Source organism: Gopherus flavomarginatus, chromosome 7, assembly GCF_025201925.1.
Source record: "Gopherus flavomarginatus isolate rGopFla2 chromosome 7, rGopFla2.mat.asm, whole genome shotgun sequence".
Classification (NCBI taxonomy): Eukaryota; Metazoa; Chordata; order Testudines; family Testudinidae; genus Gopherus; species Gopherus flavomarginatus.
This window is the reverse complement of record NC_066623.1, coordinates 12,717,689-12,740,674: the sequence shown is the minus strand read 5'-3', so window position 1 is coordinate 12,740,674 and position 22,986 is coordinate 12,717,689. Positions and strand designations below refer to the sequence as shown.

Genomic DNA, 22,986 nt, shown 5'->3' with positions numbered 1-22,986 from the left:
TGTGCTCAGGTCTATTTATGCAGCACCCATTGACTTTAAGTGAGAGCTGCTTTTGTGTATTTGCAGACAATGTCACCAAGTTACGTGCTCTGTTCACATGCTTCTGCAGAGGCTGCCTTGCGCCTCCTTGAAACAGAAAATCCAACATGCCCATTTATGTAGTAAGGAAGGACTGGTGGGACAGCAGAGAACCAGGTCAGTTAAAATCAAGCAGCAAGTTCACTCCACAGACCACTTTTTACAAACATGGGAAAGGAAGGAGCAAAAGAAATTCAGAGTACAATCTACTTGTAAAAATTCCTATTAAAAAACTGCAAAACACCAAAAAACTGACATATTGAACTAAAGCCCGGCTCAATACACCCCCTTCTATTAATGGATTAAAGAGCACTGCAGAACATGCTTCTACCCCGATGCTACTTAAAACCCATCATGTAATCAACCTTTTATGAAAGCCAGCACAGAGTTGACCTGAAATACTTAGTTCACAAGTTTATTATGAAAAAACACTGCAGTACTCTCCTGCAGTAACATCATTTTACAGGAAAAAAACCAGTTCTGTTCAAAATAACTCACTATGCTTGGACAATTACAAGGGACAATGAAGGAGGCAGAGTAGGGAGGAAGAAAATAAGTGAGACAAAAAAATCAATACAATTAAATTAAACAGTATTCCCTGAAAAAAAAAAAATCAGAAGAGATTCAGAACACAAATAGGAGGCGGGCTTGGTACTTATTTTAAAAATGTTCATTAAGCTTCAATGATTGTTTGCTGCTATCCTTATCTACAGTCATGCTGAATAAAGCTATAGCTAAATGGAAAGTTAAATGTATTCACGACGTGTTAATGTCTACATCTTAATATTTGCAGTCTCTCAGAGAAAGCAAAAGTAACTACAAATAGTGCTATGCCAGAAACTGGTTTCTTGACCAACAATGTTGCTTCAGCATGCAATGAACTGGTTCATTCTAAAGTGGTCACGGTTGTTGACAAGAGGCTTTGTATTATTATGGCACATCTTTTGGTCCATGTGAAAACGAGTTTGAATGTTAAATATTTTCTGACACTTTGGAGTTACTGTTGCTCTTCCCATTTCCTTTAGGTCAACATATGGTTCATGGCAATACTGTACAAGTGTAAAATCTTTACAGGAAGTAGTCTGGGGTGCGACGAGTAACATGTGGTTCACCTCTGCGTGGTGCTGGATCAAACTGCAAGCTGAAAGGAAACACATTTTTATTCAAATTGCTACAGATTTTGTTGACGAATTCATAATTACCATATGTGTGCCCCTGATTAGCTGTATTCCCCATAAGAATTCTGGGACTGTTACATGATAGTTAAGTGCCCTTTTCCTCAATATTCAACCCATACTTGGAGCTCATAGATTAAATGGGTTTTCTCTACAGTCAATAGGAACTGAGGACTGGTGAAGAATATCAAGGCTGTCACTAAAGTGTATTCTCTACAATACCCACAAGCCAGGGTGCGTTTAGGAAGTCTACAAGGTACCCCAATATCAATGCTGCAGAGAGGAGGCGATTTAAAAGTATGTCACATTTCCAGGTTGTCACTCCATCTTTTATATTCCAAGCATTCTTGTAACTCAGTGTTTTTCAACCTCTCTCGTTTTGGGGACTCCTAATGAATTCTGAATGGAGGTTGGAAATTCAATCTATGGTTCAAGGATAACTACCATAAAAGCCTTAGATGACTAAACAGAATTGAACTATAAATGTTGGCATGCTCAGCACGATGATATTTGATGCAGCATGAGGAAGGGGGCTAACTGCAGGCTTCTCTGGTGGTAACACTTCTGGAGTTTGGCCTGTAAGTAGGGTATTCACATACTTCTGTGTAATCAGAAAAATGTAATGCCTTTTCTTGGAGCTGAAGCTTTATTTTCAGAGTCACCTTTTGCAGACCCCTTACATATAGTTCACAGACCCCGGGTTGAAAACCACTGTTGTAACTAATGCTTTCAATGTATGACTCACCCTATAGAAATCAAAGGTATGAAGAATTCTAATCACCTTTGACATGGGGCAAACACTGGAAGAAATATGTTTTCTGACTTTAGAACTATCAGAGAAGAGATCTGAGCTAAGCTTCAACGACAGCTTTATAAGAAAAATGGCTAATATTCCCAAACCAAACAAAAAATAGTTTAAAAATAGTAAATAAGATATCAAGTCACATTTTAAATTTATATATCTATATTTGTATGAATATATGAGAGAGAGAGAGAGAGAGAGAGCGCGAGCGAGCGAGCGCGCGCTGCTGCTACATGAAGTGTTTAATTCAGTCATGTCTGAAATGTAATTTCGGGAATCTGTGTTTAACAATCCCTTCTCCCTCCACCTTCAAATTATCTTTCTATTTGCACAGCTCTGTAGAGCTACTGAAAGTATTTAAAGAATTTCAGAACTGCAGTTAATAATTAACTCTACCTGATGCCTAGACAGTCGCTACTCATTATTCCCTTTTTAGATTTGGCCTTTGATATTAGTCTAACAGTTACTACACTCCTTTCCCCACACAGCAATATAAAGTGATCTATTTTTACAACTGGTTTTCTTAACTACATTGCTTAATGAGAATCTGATCTTTAAATACTTACAAGGAGTATTTTAGAGTATCATCAAGTTCCATAATTGCAGCCTGGTTGCCACAACGGTAACAATAGTTTGGAGCACTGAAAATTGTTACTACATTCCGATCATGGCACCAGTTGTACCCCTAAAGAGGGAAAATACAAAAATCAAATAAGTCTTTATTAAGATGTCCTTCAAACATTCATTCCTTCTTCTCTCTGTATGTAGCTGTAAGAACCAGACAGTCTCAGTGGTTCACAGTTTATGGCTCATCGAACCCTTCTACGTAGTACATTTAAGAACATTAAAAACTAAGCAGTGAGGAATCAGAAGGAGAGGTTGCCCACACTGGATATCTTCATTGATAATTCTCAGAATGGGGGGAGAAATCTGTTCTTTATACCATAACCAGAGATTTGTGATTTGAGAAGAACACAAGAGTGTCCCTGGTTAAGATCAGACAAAGTATGATAATAACCAGTGGTGCAAGTAAAATCCATGTCTTACCAGTACCGGGGGGTGAGGGGACTAGCTAAAGGGGGCATGTGACCTCCCCATGTGACTCCTCATTGCAACATCCCTAGCCCAGGGCCCCTGCGCTCTCCCTATCCCCAACCCACATCCATCCCCTATAGCCTGGGGCAGCAATGAATTCTCAAAAGGAAGGCAGAAGATTAGTAGTTGCAATGCATTTGACTTTAGATGCATTAACTATATACAGAAGTTTAATGCTCTTCCAGATTTAGGATGAAGCTTCTGGGTGTCTTTCCTTTCTCTTATTGGAGCAGGACAATGTATTGCCATAGAAGCCCATTCTGAAACAATCACTAGGATAATGGCATTTAAGTATCAAAGCATTTAAGCTCAAATTGTAGGTATTTAAAACAAAACTGCACAATACTTACCTCCATTACCAGCTGATGCGCTCTTGAAACCAACGTAAGGCCATTGGCATGATTAAAAGTTTCTGAAATATCTTGCCCAAACGTATAGCCAGCACCACGAGGAGAAATGCCCCAACCACCACGATCATCTGGATCTGACCATAGCAAATCACACATCGGACCCTGCAACACATTTTTAAAGTCAGGAGTTTTCAGCTGTATGACAGAGTCAGTGAATGTGTGTTTATATATCTATATCTATCTCAGACTCAAGTGTTCACTTAAATATACTAACAGCACAGTTGGCACTTGGGAAACCCTGGCAACTGATTACAGTAAGAGAAGAATCTTTGTGAGGAAGGGACTTGCTCTAAGAGATTGGAGAACCTCAGATTCAAAGGGCTTATTATGATCTATTATTATTATTAATAATAATAATTATTAAGGGCTTATTATGACCTTCTCCAACTTATTCTCTAAATCCTGGGCAAGAATAATGTATGCGTACCACTACCGTCCTTTAGACAGTCTGCAGGTAGACTGACATTGTCACACTATGAATACACATCTGTTTGTCATGAACTTCATTCTTGAACTATGTTTATATAAGCACACAAGGATATAAAGAAAGTATGCTGAAATGGAAAGACTTGTGTCTAAACAGCACATTTTGATAATAGATCTATCAAATACCTCATGGGGAACTTCTTGCAGGCGATCAAGTGCTCTGATGTGATCCAGTGTATCTATGGATGGTGAGAGGCCACCATGTAGACAAAAAATCTGGAAGAGTTGTACATCTGTTAGATTCATCCAATTGACTTGCAAATATTTTATATTAACACATGCTAGTAAAATGTATAATCAGCAGCAAAATTGTAACAGAGAAATGAGCAATAAGAGCTCTAAGATTTAATCTGATTCTACACCTCTTAAAAGCTACTCTTTTTAAGACTGTTTTTTTTAAAAATGTCTGACTAATTTCAACATACCTGGCCATCCACCAAGGCAGTTAGAGGAAGATAGTCAAAAAGGTCTGTGAAGTACTTCCAAACATTTGCATTTCCATATTTCCTTAAACATTCATCATAGAAACCATATACTTGTGTTATCTGCCTGCTTTCGTGGTTCCCCCGAAGAATTGTGATGCGTTCACGGTAACGGACCTACAACACAAAGCATTTATTATGACGATCAAATATCACCTCTCCCTTAAAAACAACTCCCTGCCCCCCAAAAAAACAAGAAAAAAGTAGGTCTTCCCAGAAGGAAGAGTCAGAACAAAGGGAGAACAGGGCTAAGTTATATTTTTCATGAAATGCCCAACAGAAGAGAGTTACATAGATCAGTGCCATTTCTTCTGATGTAATCTGCAAAAAAGCTAAAAGGTAAAAACATTCAAGCACAAGATCTATTAATAAAAGACCCTGAACTGCCAAAGACCTACTATGGGCCAAAACGCTGAGCTAAGGTCTTGGCCACTACTATTCATGGATTTCACATAAGCTTTTATCTGCTCTCAGCTGCTTTCTCCTAGTAGCTTTCAGTTTAGTACACTATTTTCAGAAGATTTATAACCAATTAGTTTAACCCTGACTCATTAAAAACTTTAAAGTATCTTTAGGCTCTCCCTTTTGTCAGGCCTGAAACATCTCAAGTTTTTCCCTCTACCTATGGATAGTCTCTCCAACCCTCTTTCATCCCCCAACCTTTGCGCAGCAATGCAAGACCCACATTTGACATTTAAACCCTTTCAAACATGAATTGCAAGTTACTCTAGTTAATTAATACAGCACTGATTTTCAATAAAATATTCTTAGAAATCATAACTTTTGCTGAGGCAGAATAGTGTAGTACGAGCAAAGAACTGGAAGTCAGGAATACCAGCTCTGCCAGTGACAAACTGTGGTTTTAAGAAAGTCATTTAGTCAGTTTCTACATCTATGAAAACAGAGGTAACATCTAACAGCAGTGTCAGATGTAGATGGTACAAAAAGTATATTATAAAAATAGTTTTATTAAGTTAGATATATAGTCATAAATACAGAATAAACTGGAGGGGAAAAAACATTACCTTAAGAGCTACAAGCAGTGTGACTGTTTCAACTGAATAATATCCTCTGTCAACATAGTCCCCCATAAACAAGTAATTTGTGTCCGGTGATTTGCCTCCAATTCTGAAGAGTTCCATGAGGTCGTGAAATTGCCCGTGGACATCTCCACAGACTGTGACTGGACATCGCACTTCTTGTACATTGGATTCTTTTGTCAAAATTTCTTTAGCCTGGAATAGAGTACAAGAAATTGTCTACAAACAGCCATGATGTTAAAGCTCTGCTCTATATTCCCAGATCATTTACTGTATGCTCCCTTCAAGTACTTTTGAACAGCCTTTTCAAGACTGATCTGTCTTACCCCAAATATTTTGTTAAGTGCATATTCTTGCTTTACTATTTTTAAAATAGTTTTAAAATAACTGAACTGAAAGTATGTCATTCTGCTTAATTTTTTTTTTTGAGGGGGGGGTTTGAAAACAGACATTAAGCCTGTTGCAGCACTTTATGCCTCAAAACTAATTGGTCCTACTATACCATAGCACCTTTTACAAGTATAGCAGCATTTTCATTGCTATTACTAGTCTAGAACCAATGAATCTGGATTCTGCCTAACATGCAGTGTAATTTCAAGTATATGAGATGGTATTCTTCCCTTGTTGCTTTCAAATTGTTAAGTATTGATTAGCACTGGTAAGTAGCTCATGTACTCTGCCTCAAGAGAAGAAAACGTGTAGCAGTTCTCTAACTGTGGGTCATGACCCCATTTTAATGGGATCGCCAGGGCTGGCTTAAACTTGCTGGAGCTCAGGCCCAAAGCTGAAGCCTGCGCTTCAGCCCTGGGCAGCAGGGCGCAAGTTACAGGCCACTTCCCTGGGGTGGAAGCCCTTGGGCTTCTTCTGCTTTATCCCCCTCGCCTCAGTCCCCCCCTCATGGGTCTTATAGTAATTTTTTGTTGTCAGAAGGGGGTCATGGTACAACGAAGTTTGAGAAGCCCTGCACTAGTGAATAGGTTCCTGTTTATTATGTACTTAAACCTAATTTTTTAAAAATTATCAAAGCATTCCAAGAAGGTTAGTTTTAGTACTACCCTAAAAGAAGTGAAGGTTGGTGGCTTTCTAAAGAAATAAAATGTGAGTCGAGTTAGAACTTGACTTTCTCACAACACGGCTACCACACTGGGGCCACTGAAAATCTGTCTAATTTGGAAGAACCTTTAAGGATATCAAGGAATTTAGAATAAATTCCCTGAACACAGAACTATTCACTAATATTTAAAGTCAAAACAGTTCCACTATAGCCAAGATCTTATTTATCCCACAGACCTTCCAATGCATTTAGAATTAATCTACTTCCACTCCTTCCTATACTTCTATGTCAAAGGTATAAATCAAATAACTGAAAAAAGTCAACTGGTTCAATCTTTACGATTTGCAACCATTTTCCTGTCAGACGTCTTTCTAAACAAATCCAGATACCAGGTAAAACACACTAGCTTTTTCTACTGAGATCAGCAGCCATGAAATAGCTCACATTAACTTTTCTGATGTCATTATCGAGTTTCAGAGATATATCACGATAAATGGATAACATCATTGTTTCAGACTGCCTACAGATTCAAGAACATTTGTTTTTATTTATTTGCATTTAGATTTCGAACTAGAAAGATACTCTAAATCAATCCCTTATCACAAACTTGGCGTGTTTTCCATAAACTTTTTTAAAAAAATAAAAGTATTACATTTTGCAGTACACATTAATCAATCCCAATATTACTTACAACTACGGGAAATTGGAATCAAACATATATTTCTGGCCTAATTTCCAATTTAAGTCAGGACCTCAAAAAAAGATTCTGAAAAGTGATTCCTTGTCATGCAACATCATTGGCTTCATCCCACTCAATCACTAGGTATACCACCACAACGATCAGAGGAGAAGTTTTCAATTGACTACTGTGAAATATTAAAGCTGACATCATGCAAACAAGTGCGCCACTGGAGACCTTTATGTGGTGGGGAGCAATGTCCATGGACAGCCTAGAACAGGGGTCTCAAACGCAGCCCGCGTGTGGCCCTGTCATGAACAGATTAACCCTTAACAAATGTCTCTTGTACCTGTAAAGGGTTACAAGCAGGGAACTGGACACCTGACCAGAAGACCAATCAGAAGACAAGATACTTTTAAATTTGGGTGGAGGGAAGCTTTTGTGTGCGTTCTTTGTCCATTGTGTGATCTTCTCTCGGAGGGTCTGAGAGAGACCAGACATTACTACAGGCTCTCTAAGTTTCTTTCCAAATAGTAAGTAAAAACAGGCGGTTTAGGCTTTTTGATTGTTTTACTCTATTTGCAATTGTGGATCTGTCTGGTTAACTTTTATATGTGTAGTTGCTGGGAATATTTTGATTTGTATTGGTACTGGGGGGAAAGTCTCTTTCTGGTGTCTGTAAGCTATAGGACCCTGTAATATTTACATCTTGAAGTTATAGAGATAATTCTTTACTTTTTCCTTTCTTTTATTAAAAGGTTTCTTTTTAGAGAACCTGATTGATTTTTTTTCTTGTCTCCCTTGTTTTATTCCAGGGGATTGGGATAACTCACCAGGACGGGTGGGGGAGATGGGAGGGGGAGAGACAGAATGTCTCTTTGTTTTCCTTGACTCTGTTTGCCTCTTTGTGGAAAGGAAGGGAGATGCTTCTCTGTATGGTGATTTAAGAGGTTGGATCAGTATCTCTCAGGATAGCCCAGGGAGGGAAATTCTGGGAGGGGGAGAAAAGTGGGGGAATGGTTTATTTCTCCTTGTTTTAAGAACCCAAGGGAGCTGGGTTCTTGGGGTCCCCAGGGAAGGCTGGGGAGGTCAGCGTGCCTCAAAACACTATATTTTTGAGTGGTGGCAGTGCTATCAGATCTAAGCTGGTAATTAAGCTTAGAGGATTCAGGTGCTAGTATCTCATTTTCTGAACTCTAAGGTTTAGATCTGAGAACGAACACTATGACAGGCCCAAGCTCCCTGTGCCCCCCCCCCCCCCCCCCGCCTACCCATGGAATTGCCCCCTGTGGCATTGTGAGCCCCGTGCCGCTGTCTGAAGCAGCTGGCAGCATGCTCCTTCGGGCCAGGAGAAGGAGGCAGAGGGCTCCTACCAGGCACCACCCCCCACAGCTCCCATTGGCTTGGAACAGGGAACCGTGGCCAATGGGAGCTTGGTGGAAGGTACGTAGAGGAGCAGAAAGAGCAGCGCATGCACAGAACCCTGAGCCCCCTCTCCCAAGGGCTGCAGGAACAGGGTTCCAGCTGCTTCCTGGAATGGAGCAGAGCATGGCCAGGGTCAGGGCAGACAGGCAGCCTGCCCTGGCCCCGGTGCGCGCTGCTGCCACTCCAGAGTTGCTCTAGGTAAACAGCACAGGGCTGGAGCCTGCACCCCAACTCCCTGCCCTTAGTCCCCTGCCACATCCCACACCATTCCTGCACTCCCTGCCCTGAGTCACCTGCCACAACCCTCGCTCTCTTGCATCCCACCCACCAACACCTTGCCTTAGCCCCCTGCCACACCCTGCACCTCAATTCCCTGCCCTGAGCCCCTGCCATGCCGTGCACCCTTTCTGCACTCCCTGGGGGCAGCGTTGGGATGGGGACTTTGGGGAAGGGGTTCGTTTGGGGCAGGGAAGAGGTGGGAAGAGTTGGGGCAGGGGCGGGGCCCAATGGAAGGGATGGAGTGGAGGCGGGGCCAGAGGCAGTGATGGGGGTTGTCAGTGATGCAGCCCTTGGTTCAATGCACTAGTCCTCATATGGCCCTTGTGGTCATTTGAGTTTGAGACCCCTGGCCCAGAACAGCTCAGAGAAACACAAACTATTTATCTCAAAGGGTTAGTGCTGATAATTACAGTATGACTATTTTAGAGTGTCAGTTACTTCACTGCTCACCATTTAGCACAAACATCAAGCTTATTAATCACTGTTGGATGCTGTGGAAGATGATGGGGCAGCCACTTAATGTTAATGGTTGCTCGACTTAACAGATAAATTCATAAACCTCTCTAACTTTACTTTAAAGTAATCAATACCCTTTTTGTTTCCCTCAGCTCCCCAAAAAAGTGCAAAGGGGAAGAGGAAATGCATCCCTTCACCAATACCAAAAACTAAAGCAACCCCCAAACTTTTCTGAGTATCATAGAAAACCATATCCTACTCTCTGGAAACAGTATTTTTAAATTGTGTAGTGTCTAAGTAAAATACCTAGGTGTTTGAAAATTTTCAGCTCCCCGCTCCAAAACCTCCACATTCAATTACTCAGTGGAAATAAAACAAATTAGTCTTCATTTGCCTAATTATAGTTCTAAGTTCTCTGCTTTATAATTTAGATCTAGTGGGCTGCATAAGACAAAGATTCTTGGCTTGAGACCTAAAATTAAAAAAAATCTATTTTTCCTTCCTGGTTGTTGGGAGGGTAGGGTGGGGTGGAACCCAACTCTTTCCACAGGGGAGACTACTTAAAGAGAAATGGATTACTCTGATCTGTTAGGGGAAAGGATGCCAAGCAATACCCCAAAGTGAAATAAAGGAATGATGATTTCTTCTCTCCATAAAACAAAAAAACAAACACATAACTGCATGGAAAGTAGGAGGAACAGAATGTCATGTCAGTACCACAGGTATTAGGGCTGCCATTTGTACACCCAACATACAAGACATCTGTTCATATGAAAAGTAAAACATAGCATAGAATTTTTTTTTAAAGCATTCAATTCATTACATTATTTTAATCCGATCTTGCTGCCAGCTGTCATAGTTTGTCCCCATTTTGGGCATAGGATACATGCCAAAAAACTTTTTAACTTCCCAAGCCAAGGGAGTATGTGCAATATAAATAGGAGCACATTTAACAAGGTACTTTTCTTTATATTTCAGTTTAACTTCTATAGCCCTAAAAAGAAAAGGCCTAACATCTGACAATCTAGACCAGGGATCGGCAATGTTTCAGAAGTGGTGTGCCGAGTCTTCATTTAACAACTCTGATTTAAAGTTGTGTGTGCCAGTCACACATTTTAACGTTTTTAGAAGATCTTTTCTTAAGTCTGTAATATGTAAACAAACTATTGTTGTATGTAAAGTAAATAAGGTTTTTAAAATGTTTAAGAAGCTTCATTTAAAATTAAAATGCAGAGCCTCCCGGACGGTGGCCAGGACCCTGGCAGTGTGAGTGCCACTGAAAAAAAAAATCAGCTTACGTGCTGCCTTTTGGACACGTGCCATAGGTTGCCTACCCCTGATCTAGACTCATGCACCAGTTTATTTTATTTTGTACAGCACAAATCTTCTGAAAACACTGTAGGTGGAACTAATTTGTGTCCATTTAAAGAGCATTAGATTTAAAATTTAGGGAACCAGAGACATTTAATGTACTGTTTATATTCAGAAACATTGATATGAAACATGCTTCTGTATATCCAAGTTTCCACATTGTTTTATAGGTAATCAGATGGATGGCTGAAATGTCATCTCAATGTTTCTGGATATTATCCAGTCTAGCAGCCATGGTAATAGAGTTTTAAACCAAGCAGTGCCAGAGAGGATTAAACTTTAAATATTAAAGTAAGATGTAACTCACCAGACCTCACCTAAACCTGAAAAGTAGTTTTAAAAAGGCAAAAAGGTGATAGGTACCCCAGAACACACAAAATTAATCTGAGGGATAGAATTCTCTTTGTCCTTAGAATACAACAAATAAATATGAAAATTAATCCAGTTTGCAGACATGCAAACTGACATGAGAGAAACCTGGATCTACTCATGTTGTGTCCAAGACTGAAGTCGTACAAGGCTGGTGGTGGCTACTTAGTGGTATTGTAACTTTAGGACAGAATTCTGATTTAAGTTATTTTAAACTCAGAGCACAGATTTTATTAAGAACATAAGAATGGCCATACTGGGTCAAACCAAAGGTCCACCCAGCCCAGTATCCTGTCTGCCAACAGTAGCCAATGCCAGGTGCCCCAGAGGGAGTGAACCTAACAGGTAATCAGAGTATCAGGGTTGGAAGGACCTCAGGAGGTCATCTGGTCCAACCCCCTGCTCAAAGCAGGACCAATTCCCAACTAAATCATCCCAGCCAGGGCTATGTCAAGCCTGACCTTAAAAACCTCTAAGGTAGGAGATTCCACCACCTCCCTAGGTAACCCATTCTAGTGCTTCACCCCCTCCTAAGTGAAAAAGTTTTTCCTAATATCCAACCTAAACCTCCTCCACTGCAACTTGAGACTCCTTGTTCTGTCATCTGCTACCACCGAGAACAGTCTAGATCCATTCTCTTTTGATCCCCTTTTCAGGCAATTGAAAGCAGCTATCAAATCCCCCTTCATTCTTCTCTTCCGCAGAAAAAACAATCCCAGTTCCTTCAGCCTTTCCTCATAAGTCATTGCTCCAGCCCCCTAATCATTTTTGTTGCCCTCCGCTGGACTCCAAATTTTTCCACATCCTTCTTGTAGTGTGAGGCCCAAAACTGGACACAGTACTCCAGATGAGGCCTCACCAATGTCAAATACAGGTGAACGATCACGTCTCTCGATCGGCTGGCAATGCCCCAACTTATACAGCCCAAAATGCCATTTGCCTTCTTGGCAAGAAGGGCACACTGTTGACTCATAGCCAGCTTCTCGTCCACTGTAACCCCTAGGTACTTTTCTGCAGCACTGCTGCCTAGCCATTCGGTCCCTAGTCTGTAGCAGTGCATGGGATTCTTCCGTCCTAAGTGCAGTAATGATGAAGTGAACTCTCTCCTGCCATCCATCACCACCCTGACAAACAGAGGCTCGGGACACCATTCCTTACCCATCCTGGCTAACAGCCATTAATGGACTTAAATTCATGGAGGTTATCTAGTTCACTTTTAAACCCTGTTATAGTCCCAGCCTTCACAACCTGCTCAGGCAAGGAGTTCCACAAGCTCATTGTACACAATGTGAAGAAGTACTAGTTTCAAAGATGCTAGTAGCCAAATATTGCTTTGGATACTATCTAACTTGGTTCTTTAATATGAAATGCTTAATATGACGACAAAGTTTCATTCTGAAGTGGCTCATGTCTTTTCCAAAAGTAACTGATTCTGCATAATCATGCACAAAACATGTAGGATCAAACTCAAGGAAGTTGTCACAATTGTTAATTTGAGTACTCAGAATGTTATTAGTTCAACTCTCTATGGCCTCTCTCTACTAACCTGATTTCTTCATTAAAAAAAGAGCGCATACTCCCATCAAGCCTTGCTAATCTCACTCTCAAAAACATTATCTTCATTATGTTAAACATCTCTTTTCCTGACTAGAGTTTAAGTTAACGCTGTAAGAACAAAAATGTGTTAACATGTACAAATTTGCCAGTAAAAATGTCCTTACAAATAATTTCAGCTGTAACAGAATGTGTAAGCAGTTTTATGCAAAAATAGCACGTGCTACAAAGAAGATCCTCCTAAGAATTTTTCATCCAAGATTACCACCACTTCATATCAAAGATGCACACACCTTTTTGTTGTCCTCATCTTTAGGAGATAAAAATCACTTTCAAAAATATTAAACGTCCTTAGTCAGCTTTTAAAAGACTCATTTGTTGAATCTTGAGAGTGTACGCATCCTTTAACAATAGCTATGTTTTCCTGTCTTAAAGCTACAACACAGAGGGGTGCAGATTTCAAGAATATGAAAAGAATTAAAGATTTCAAGATGAACACAGGTATTATGAAAAACCTATGCTGAAGCAATAGTCTTATATATGGATACTGCTACAGAAAATACTTGTAGTTCCACTTTGAAGAGAAGAGGCAGAAGGAGAAGTCAGCAAAACGTGATGTAGTGTATGTAGGCTGTTAATGGAGAACTCCACCCATTTACTCAGCAGGGCAATCCAAAAGCTCAAGACATAAGAAGCACTTATCAGATACACTTCAGATTAGTCATACTGTGACTAAAGTTCATTTACAATTGGCATTTGAGTTATCTGCTTACCCAACCAGTTTTCTCAAAAGCAATTTGACAATGACAGAGTAAGCCCTCAGACTACAAATGGAAAAAAGACTCAATATTGGTTTAGTCAGGAATAGGAATTTGGTTTGCAACATGCTTTAGTACAAGTATTAGAGGAAAATTTAAAATGGTATTTTTTTTTAAAGAATATATTACTGGACTATTGCTCATCCTACCCTATGCAGTTTGTAATGAGATCCCAGTACCTAGGAAGATGACAAAAATCTAATGTACTATTCTGTAGATTTGCTTTTGAATACAGAGCACATTTCTGCAAAAACAATCATTTTAAATATACAGTTCAAATATTTTGTTGGAGGTCATCTTTTTAAAGCATAGAGCAAATTATTAGTCTACTAACCTTCAGTAACTATTTATTACCAATCGTCAATTTGATTTTAAGTATAGAAGATGGGTCAACTGCACCTCCCACTGCTATTAAAAAGCAGATACTCTTGCTAAGTGAAACTCGTAAGTTGTGGCTCAGATTCTTTGGTGCACAGAATTTCTGCTTGATGCAACAGAGATGGGTGTGGAAGGATCATGTGTATGTACACATACTGGCATTCATTTCTTACAGCTCCCTGATTCTCAGAGTAGATCTTCAGCAGATGTAGCCCTGCCAAAGTCCAAGACACCCAGGAGCTCCTCTAAAATACATCAGTTGGGGCAAACTGCATTCCAGCTCTGCCCTATTTACCAGCTCCCTATCCAGGGGCCCATGTGAGTTTGACATAGGTGTATACCAACCTAACTCCAGCAGAGCTCCTCTGTATCTGAGAATTCCCTTATACTGAGCTGTTTTTCAGACTTTTTGCACTGCCAGAGTGCTCCAGTCAGGCACAATCATTTTTCAGTCGTTCCTGTATTTCCTTCAGGTCCTTTCGTGGTTTTCCAGTCAGAAGTCTGAAGTTCCTAGCCAATACATTTGATCATTTATAATATCACAATTTGGGGTGTGTAGCTCAAACATTGCAGGCAAAATAGAATCCCTGCTCAGAGAAACTTGAGGACTTAAATGCATAACACAAATATGAAACAGAATAATGCAGGAACTACTCTGAATTTTGTAGATGTAGAAAACCTAAAAAACAAAACCACATACAGCGTAGTGTACACTACCAAGAACCAACAGGTAACAGAAATACCAACTAGGAGCCCGTATGCAGATCATTTTATATAAAACTTAACATGCAACATCTTATTCTGAATAGATCACAGCCTCTTAAATCCCCAACCGACCTGATTTCAAGTCAACATGCATAACCAATCTTTGCATAGAACTCAGGAGGTATTTATGTGAGCACAAACCCCAAGTTGCATACATTGAGTATTAATAAGATATTTCCTCTGTAGGCCTGTCCCATGTGTAGCACTTTAGCATATGAATCTTTTTTTTCCTTAAGAGACCAAATCTTTGAGCTGCTTTTGCTCCCATGGATGCCCCAGCATGTTGAACTGGCATGTCTTGCAAGATGGAGACTGGTTTCAGCAGTAACATCTCTTCTATATAGTGTGCTGTTTTCAGTCACCAGGAAAGAGGATGCTCTGACCATTCTGAAGATACCACCCATTCCCCCAACTTCCTCCTCTAGATCTGCTACACAGGATATGACTAAGGCCAGATTGATCAACTGAATGGGATTGGCTCACAGGTTCAGGTCCTGGTACAAGACCACAATACCAAGCAAGGCCATTCACTGATGGACATTATTTCTCTTCTTTGTGTGCAAAGATTCCCTATTTGTATGTTTCAGCATAGGGCTAGGAGAGGAGGGGACGGAGAGGAGAAGAGGAAGTTTGGATCAGGATAATTTTAAAAGCTGTGAGGATCTTTTAACTGACTCAGGTATTTATTACGTAGTCAAAAGAACTGCTATTCTATGATATTCTTAGAATGCAGATGTTAGGCTGAATGGCAGAAAAGGCTAACAAGCCAATTTTGACCTATGTTGAACTTTAGAAACTGCTGATGAGAAAGTTGTGGGTATGTGCAGGAGTCAGATCAAGAGATAAGACTCTTCCCTGCGGGTTATCTGACTCAGCTTAAATTTACTTTTACCTTTCAGTTCATACTTCAGCTTTTAGGTGGGAAGTAGATTCTCATCCAGATGGAGGAATAGCAATAAGCCTTGTTTGGCCAGGCTATTACTTTGAGCTGAAAATACACTGTCCTGGCCTCTCCATTTTGTGAGCTTCCTGCACTTCCGGATGTTCTCAGTTCCAGCTATGGTAAATACTTAGGGTTCAATGAAACAATGGATGCCTGGTCCTTCAATACATGTGCTATGACACATAGTACAGCCACAGAGTATACTTGCTGCCCTTTCTTTTAATGATTGCTGGGGACTGGAGAAAGGTGCTGTAGAGGATCAAAACAGTTAATAAAACTAAAGTTGTGTGTGTTAGGGTGAAAGCAAAAACAAAAGCTGCAAAAAGCATATGGATAGTAGGTTAACTTTAGAAGTGGGTAAACTGAACCACTACTGGAGTTCAAAAGCTTTAACTGGGGCTGACCATTCCAACTGTAGACATGGTAACAAAATATAGAGCTGCCTGAAGTGAGCAGCAATGCTCAATCTTAAAGGATACTAACACTTCGTTATCTACAGATTGCTACTTGTCTGAGTGCCAGAGGGAGTGACTAAACCAATTTGACTGCACTGACAGCAGCAAGATCAAACATTCATAAGGAAGTTAACTAGAAAAAAAATCAAGCTCATATACTCCATCATACAACATAGATAAGCAATTTATTTTTCACTACTCATTACTTTGGAAGAATTTCTTCCTGTGAAGGAAAAAAAAAAAAAAGGTTCTACAGTGCTTTTAAGCTCAATTCTGTCAGAACACTCTCCATCCCCGATTTTTAACTCAAAGCAATAGGTTTGTGAAGGTTGCAAATACCTACAGTTTTAATGTATTTCTGTCTCCATCCTTATCCACAAAACCAGAAAAACAAATTATTCGGCTAAAATGATTCATTTGAGGTACTAGACTAAATTAAAGACTTGGGAGGAAATCAAGTTTCACTTAACACCAACAGCTGACCTGTCCGGAAATGTCATGAATAGTACAGGCTCCTCTGAAACAAAGGTCATGCTGCTTTCCCTACCCTTGAACTCAAGTTTATGAAATTTTAACACAAGAGTCACGATGAAATGGATGGCTCAGGTAATTAAGTAAACAAACCTTCATCCTTAGATGACTGATTCAAAAACAGATTAGTAGCACATGAAGCCAACTATTCAGGTCTTGTCTATATGCAAGAGTTGTATTGCTTCAACTTAAGTCAGTTTTTAAACATTTAGTTAAATCACTGCAAACCTCTACATGGATACTTTTTTCAGTTTAAAATAGCGTATTTTTATTTATCTTAAACCATTTCCTAATTCACTTTAAGTAAAATCAGAATAAGCATTTCCACACAATTAACTAAAGGTATAACTTAATTAGTTAAAACCAGTGCAACTGTCGTATGTAGATGAGCTCTAACATTAGTTCTCAGCAGAACACTGATTTTATGGCCACTGGAATTGGTAGTTCAAGCATTTAACAGGCAGGACTGAAACCCAATGATTCGCATCGAAGATCAGGTTTGAAGTACATGGCAAGGACATTGTGAGTAAGCCAACACTGCCACTGGCTGTCACATACCTGTTCTGTGGATACAGGATCTCAGCATTACATTAGCAACCAGCACTTTTCATAAAAACTAGGATTACTTTAAGGAGAGTGAAAAGATTGAACACTTTTTAATGAAAACTATCATAGAAATACAGAACTGGACGGGATCTTGAGAAGTCATCAAATCCAGTCCCTGCACTGAGGCAGGACCAAGACCACCTCCAACAGATGTTTGTCCAACCAGTTCTTAAAACTCCCAATGAGAGGAATTCCATAATCTACCTTGGAATATTATTCCAGATCTTAACTACCCTTATAATTAGAAAGCTTTTCCTAGCATCTACCTTCAAGCTCCCTTGCTGCAGATTATTTGTCCTACCTTCAGCAGACATGGAAAACACGATCACCGTCTTCTTTATAACAGCCTTTACAATATTTTAATAATTATTATCAGCCCCCCCCCCCCAAATAGGCTTATTTTCTCAAGACTAAACATGCCCACTTTTTTTAAGCTTGTCCTCACACATCAGGTTTCCTAAACTTTTTTTTTGGCTGCACACTCTCCTCTGGACTCTTGCCAATTTGTCCAGATCTTTCTTAAAGGCAGGCACCCAGAACTGGACTCACTGATACAGTACAGTAACTCCTCATTTAACGTTGTAGTTATGTTCCTGAAAAATGTGACTTTAAGCAAAACGATGTTAAGTGAATCCAATTTCCCATAAGAATTAATGTAAATGGGGGGTTAAGTGCCAGAGAAATTTTTTTTGGTCAGACAAAAAGGCATTATATACATTTTAAACAAGCAATTTCATACATGTATTAAGCAGGCTGGCAACCCCGCCCCCCCCCCCGCCCTCCTACACTGGGGTGGAGGGGCAAGGACACAGCACATGTCCTTCCCCATCCACCCAGCCTCTTGAACACCGCAAGACAGCTGATTGCTGTGGGAAGGAGGTGGGAAAAGCAGGGGGAAGGCAATGTTCCAGGGAATCCACTGACAGGCAGCAGATGCTTTGGGGGGGGGGGGGTGGAGCAAGAGGTATAGGGGAGCTGATGGGGGGCTGCTAGCCAGGGGACAAAGCAGGCGGCCAAACAACATTAGAGGGGAGCATTGCACAACTTTAAAGGAGCAAGTTCTGTAACGGATCAGGGACGTAACATCAAAACAATATTAAGTGAGAGGACATTAAGAGGGGAGTTCCTGTAGACCATCTGAGGACTCACCAGAGCAGAGCAGGACATTTTTAGTTAGAAAGTTATCAAAAGCTTTCCACAAAGCACCAACAATTCTTTAAAGGTGTAAACTGTGACAATATGACCTCCACATCAATGACTCACTCCTCAACTGCACCAAGCTCAAGGGTGCAGAGGCAAAGATGGTGCTCAATCACCTTTTCCATTTCTCTTGGAATGGCTAAACAGACTCCCCCAAGCTTCCATACAGTTCAAGGTATGTTCTTGTAATGAACTCCACAAGAAGGGCAAGAATGTAAAGCTGGCTATATGACTTACACTAACTCTTGAATTTCGCTACACTAGGGGTGGACAACTATTGTCCAGGGGCCACATCCAGCCCTTCAGATGTTTTAATCTGGCCTGGGTTGTGGGCTTGCCCCACTCCGTGTGCGCCTGCCACACTGTGTGTGCCGGGGCTCCCGAAGCAGCAGCATGTCCCCCCTCCAGTTCCAATGCATAGGGACAGCCAGGGGGCTCTGCATGCTGCCCCCACCTCAAGCACCACCCCCGCCAACAGGTTCCCAGCCAATGGAAGCTGCAGACCAGGGTCCTGCAGACAGGTCAGCACGCAGAGCTGCCTAGCCACACCTCCATATAGGAGCTGGAGGGGGAACATGCTACAGCTTCCAGAAGCTGGTTGAGGTAAGCGACACCTAGATCCTGCACCCCGACCCCCTCCTATGCCCCAACCCACTGCCCCAACCCTGATCCCCCTCCCACCCTCTGAACCCCTCGGTCCCAGCCAGGAGCACTCTCCTGTACTCCCAACCCTCATCCCCAGCCCACCCCAGAGACACCACCCCCAGCCGGAGCTCGAGCCCCCTCCTGCACACTAACGCCTAATTTTGTGAGCATTCATGGCCTGACATACAATTTCCATACCCAGATGTGGCCTTCGGGCCAAAAAGTTTTCCCACCCCTGCACTACACCAAGGAATCCCCAGCTGCCCCTTTAGTGCAGCTTTCCAGCTGTTTGCAGCAAGTTCAAACAAAGCAAGCTCATTTTTACAGAGCTCTCGGGCACTGTTATAAACTATTTGAACAGTTTTGCATGAAGTTAAAGATACATAATGCCAGGCCACACATTTTGTATCAAACTGAATTAGCCCTCAGGATCCATAAACAAGCTTTGTTGTCAGAGATCATGCTTTCAACCTACAGCAGCACCACTTTAATTAAAGCTGAGTGGGTAGTCAAGTTCAGAGGTCTACAATGGGCCTAAATTACCTGCTTGTTAAATTTGTTCTCAATCGTAAATAGTCTCAAACTAAATTACAAGTACAAATCAGGTTTCAAATTTAGATTGCTATGAAGAGCTGACTCAATGAAAAAGTCTGTAATAACAAGTAAATTATGCCATTAATTACAAAAGAATGTCAGTTGAGTTTGTATAGCTTTATAAACCTGTTTACACTAGGAAAGTTACCTATTGTTGACAAGTGCTGAACACAGGTTAAGTACAAGTGTAGCTAAGGACAGAGTGTCCCACTGTTTCCTAAACTATGGTAAGAGCAGGTTTTGACCAAAGTTTCTGGCAGAGTGCTGAATGCGTTTGCTCTTGCCACACCTGCAGTTAATCCATGTTCAGTACTGGTTTAACTGCACCAATTCATTACTAGATATTTTGCTAGCAACAGATATACAGAGGTAGAACAAAGCAGTTGCAGCTTTAAGAAAAGATTTTCTTACATAGTAATGGATTTCTCCCCCCCCTTAAAAATCAAGTCTAAAAAGAGTGGCCCAATTATAGATTGTACAATCTCCAGGGCAGGGACTGTATCAACATTTATTTTGTGCTAGTTGTATAAACAGGACACTGACTGGAGTTTCTAAAAACTACGATATCATAATTCAGCCCTTAATGCATCTGTAAGGTGGCATCTGAGCTCCTGAAACTACACAACACTCCCCTGCTACATCTCTTTTCAGCATACTTCGTTTGCAGACAGGCCAGAGGGCAACTAGATCATTGCTCCTTCTCCCAGTAATGCACTGTGAACACCAAGCAGTATGAAAAGCAGCCCATGTTCCAGAACTTAGAGTTTATGCCTTGCTTTCCCCTTCCTTGCATACTCGCATTATGAGCTGGTCTATACCTGATCATGAGGGATTTATACTGCCCTCAATTTACAAACACTCATTAAGGAATCTTCACACAATGCAGTGTTATCAAAATTAACATTAGAAGCGTGGCTACCAAATAGCAACAAGCTATGGTTTAAGTGATGTGTCCAAGTTTTATTATATTTTTAATAAATGGAACACATAAGCAAAGCAACACCTGTAAGATGCATCAGTTATACACTAAGGCCTTGGCTACACTAGCGCTTTACAGCGCTGCTACTGTCTCGCTCAGGGGTGTGAAAACACACACCCCTGAATGCAGCAAGTTACAGTGCTGCAAAGCGCCGGTGTAAACAGTGCCCCAGCACTGGGAGCGCGGCTTCAAGCGTTGCAAACTAATCCCCACGGGGAGGTGGAGTACCTGCAGCGCTGCGACCACACTTGCATTTCAAAGCACTGCTGCGGGAGCGCTCCCGCGGCAGTGCTGTACAGCTGCAAGTGTAGCCATACCCTAAGAAGCCATTCATCTTAGAATAAATATCAACTATTGAAAAAACATCTAATCACCATTCATGACTGCAGTTTTATTTTTAATTTGAAAAAATAAAAATTTAGAAAACTAGTATTTCAAGGAGTTATTTCTTTCATACATCCAGTGGACATTTTGCCAAGTTATAGCATAGTCACCATTCACTATGTGACCGGGCACAATACGATAAGGTGGTATATTAATGGAGCAACTAGATTAGAGTCATTATATTACAGCATGGAATAATGCAAACAGATGTGTATTCTTAACCAGGAGAGTTGAAGAAGGAAAGAACAGAACCCTCAGACTTATTACTATTCCACTAGCTCCAATTTACAATGCACACAACCCAAGCTTCTTGAATGGCAGAATTCAAGGTCTGATAATCCTTATCAGACAAAAGTTATAATGGATTCTTGTATATTTTGTCCATAAATTGATTTTTCTTATCACAGCACTTTAAGTCTGTAAAACGTAATATATATTCAATACTGCTACTCCCCTTTAAAAGGCACAACTATTATTTAATTCAACTCCAACTTTCAAGTATCCTATTTTGTTAATAAACTCACCCTTAATCCCATTCAATTTTCAATTATTCTCTCCTTCTCCAGCCTTCTATTCATGTCTTGGAACCAACAGGAAGCTTCATTTCCACTTCAATCTCTCACTGAAACTCCCTTTAGAGTCAGTAAGGCCTGGTCTACACTAAAAAATTGGATAGACCCAGCTAAATCACTCAGACATAGGGAAAATCCACACCACTGAGCAACATAGTTAAGCCAACCAAACCCCGTCATGCTAGGAGGTGGATGGAAGAATTCTGTCTCATGTAGGCCCTGCTGATGCACTCTAAAAAAAGACTCATAGTGCATGTTAACACAGTACTATTTCCAATGGGACTACATCAAAATATACTAAGTACCTTTTAGAGCATGTCAGCAGGTCTACACGGAACAGTTAGAATGCAACACACACATTAAAGCACTCTACAATTTAGACCATTCTGGTGTGCACTGCCTCACTATGAAGACAAGCCTTAAGTCTGTACAACAAAATTCCTCCTGCTAGATCAAAATAGGATATTTATTCCAAATTAAGCAATCTCACAGAGCTGCACCTAAATAACAAAAGGTGCGACTTTAAACCAATTTAGTTATTTTAGTTGAAGTTTGTGTATTAAGCTAATTTTATAGATGTGCAAGGAACTGTCAGTTTCAGTGGGGGTAGATATATCTTTACAAGTTGAAGCAGATTCATGCCAGAGGATCAACTATGTCCCCTTCTCTGGCCATTCCTGTTACCTATCTACTCTCATTTCTGTTATCTCACCCTTGAAGTCTGACTACCATTTATGCCAAACTTATTTCTTTCTACTACCTCTCATCTTGCCCACTGACAATTCCCTCATCTTCACAATCTCAGAACAACTTTTTACATTTATTTCCTTCTTTGTTGTGGCTAAAAGGTCTCATTGTTTCAATCTACCCTTACTGCTAAAAAACTGCTTCTCTCACCTTATGAGTGTTTCAACTTCCCTTCTCTCTATCAAAAATGGTTCAGTTTAGGTCATCTTTCCTACCAGCTGTATAAGACGTACTTCTGCAGTGCTCATCACCATTATACATAAGCCCTGAGGGAAAGATCCACAAAGGAAGTAATGCATCTAACTGCCACTTTAGTCATCTACGTCCACAATTCAGATCCTAAAAACATCCATTCAGCAACTGCCACCTAATGCCATAGGTACATAGGTTTTTCTTTTTATGAAGTCCCAGCAGCACTTAAAATTTATCTGCCAGCAATCATGGCAATACTGCCTCCATCCTGACTCCATATGCCTCTCTCATGCCTAAGTCCCAGCAGGATCTTAAAAGGAGGTGTTCCCCCACCACTACCTTCCCTGAAGGGCCAAATCCAGTAGGCATTATTAGAATTAACCTTAAAGCACATCTACTGGGTCAGGCCCTATACAGAACCC

The 22,986-nt window shown here is 40.7% G+C and overlaps 1 protein-coding gene across 2 annotated transcripts in view; it reads right to left on the bottom strand.

Annotated features, from left to right (window-relative positions):
* Positions 1-477: 477 nt before the first annotated feature.
* Positions 478-22,986, bottom strand: part of LOC127055547 (serine/threonine-protein phosphatase 2A catalytic subunit alpha isoform) — a 78,725-nt gene continuing 56,216 nt past the window's right edge. For both annotated transcript variants that reach the window (XM_050962683.1, XM_050962681.1), the window contains 6 exons: positions 5,554-5,763; positions 4,472-4,645; positions 4,173-4,262; positions 3,501-3,662; positions 2,622-2,740; positions 478-1,219 (listed from right to left, as the gene is read on the bottom strand). In XM_050962683.1, coding sequence (XP_050818640.1) covers positions 1,147-1,219; positions 2,622-2,740; positions 3,501-3,662; positions 4,173-4,262; positions 4,472-4,645; positions 5,554-5,763 — 828 coding nt within the window. In that variant the 3' untranslated portion in view covers positions 478-1,146. The remainder of the gene's footprint in view (positions 1,220-2,621; positions 2,741-3,500; positions 3,663-4,172; positions 4,263-4,471; positions 4,646-5,553; positions 5,764-22,986) is intronic.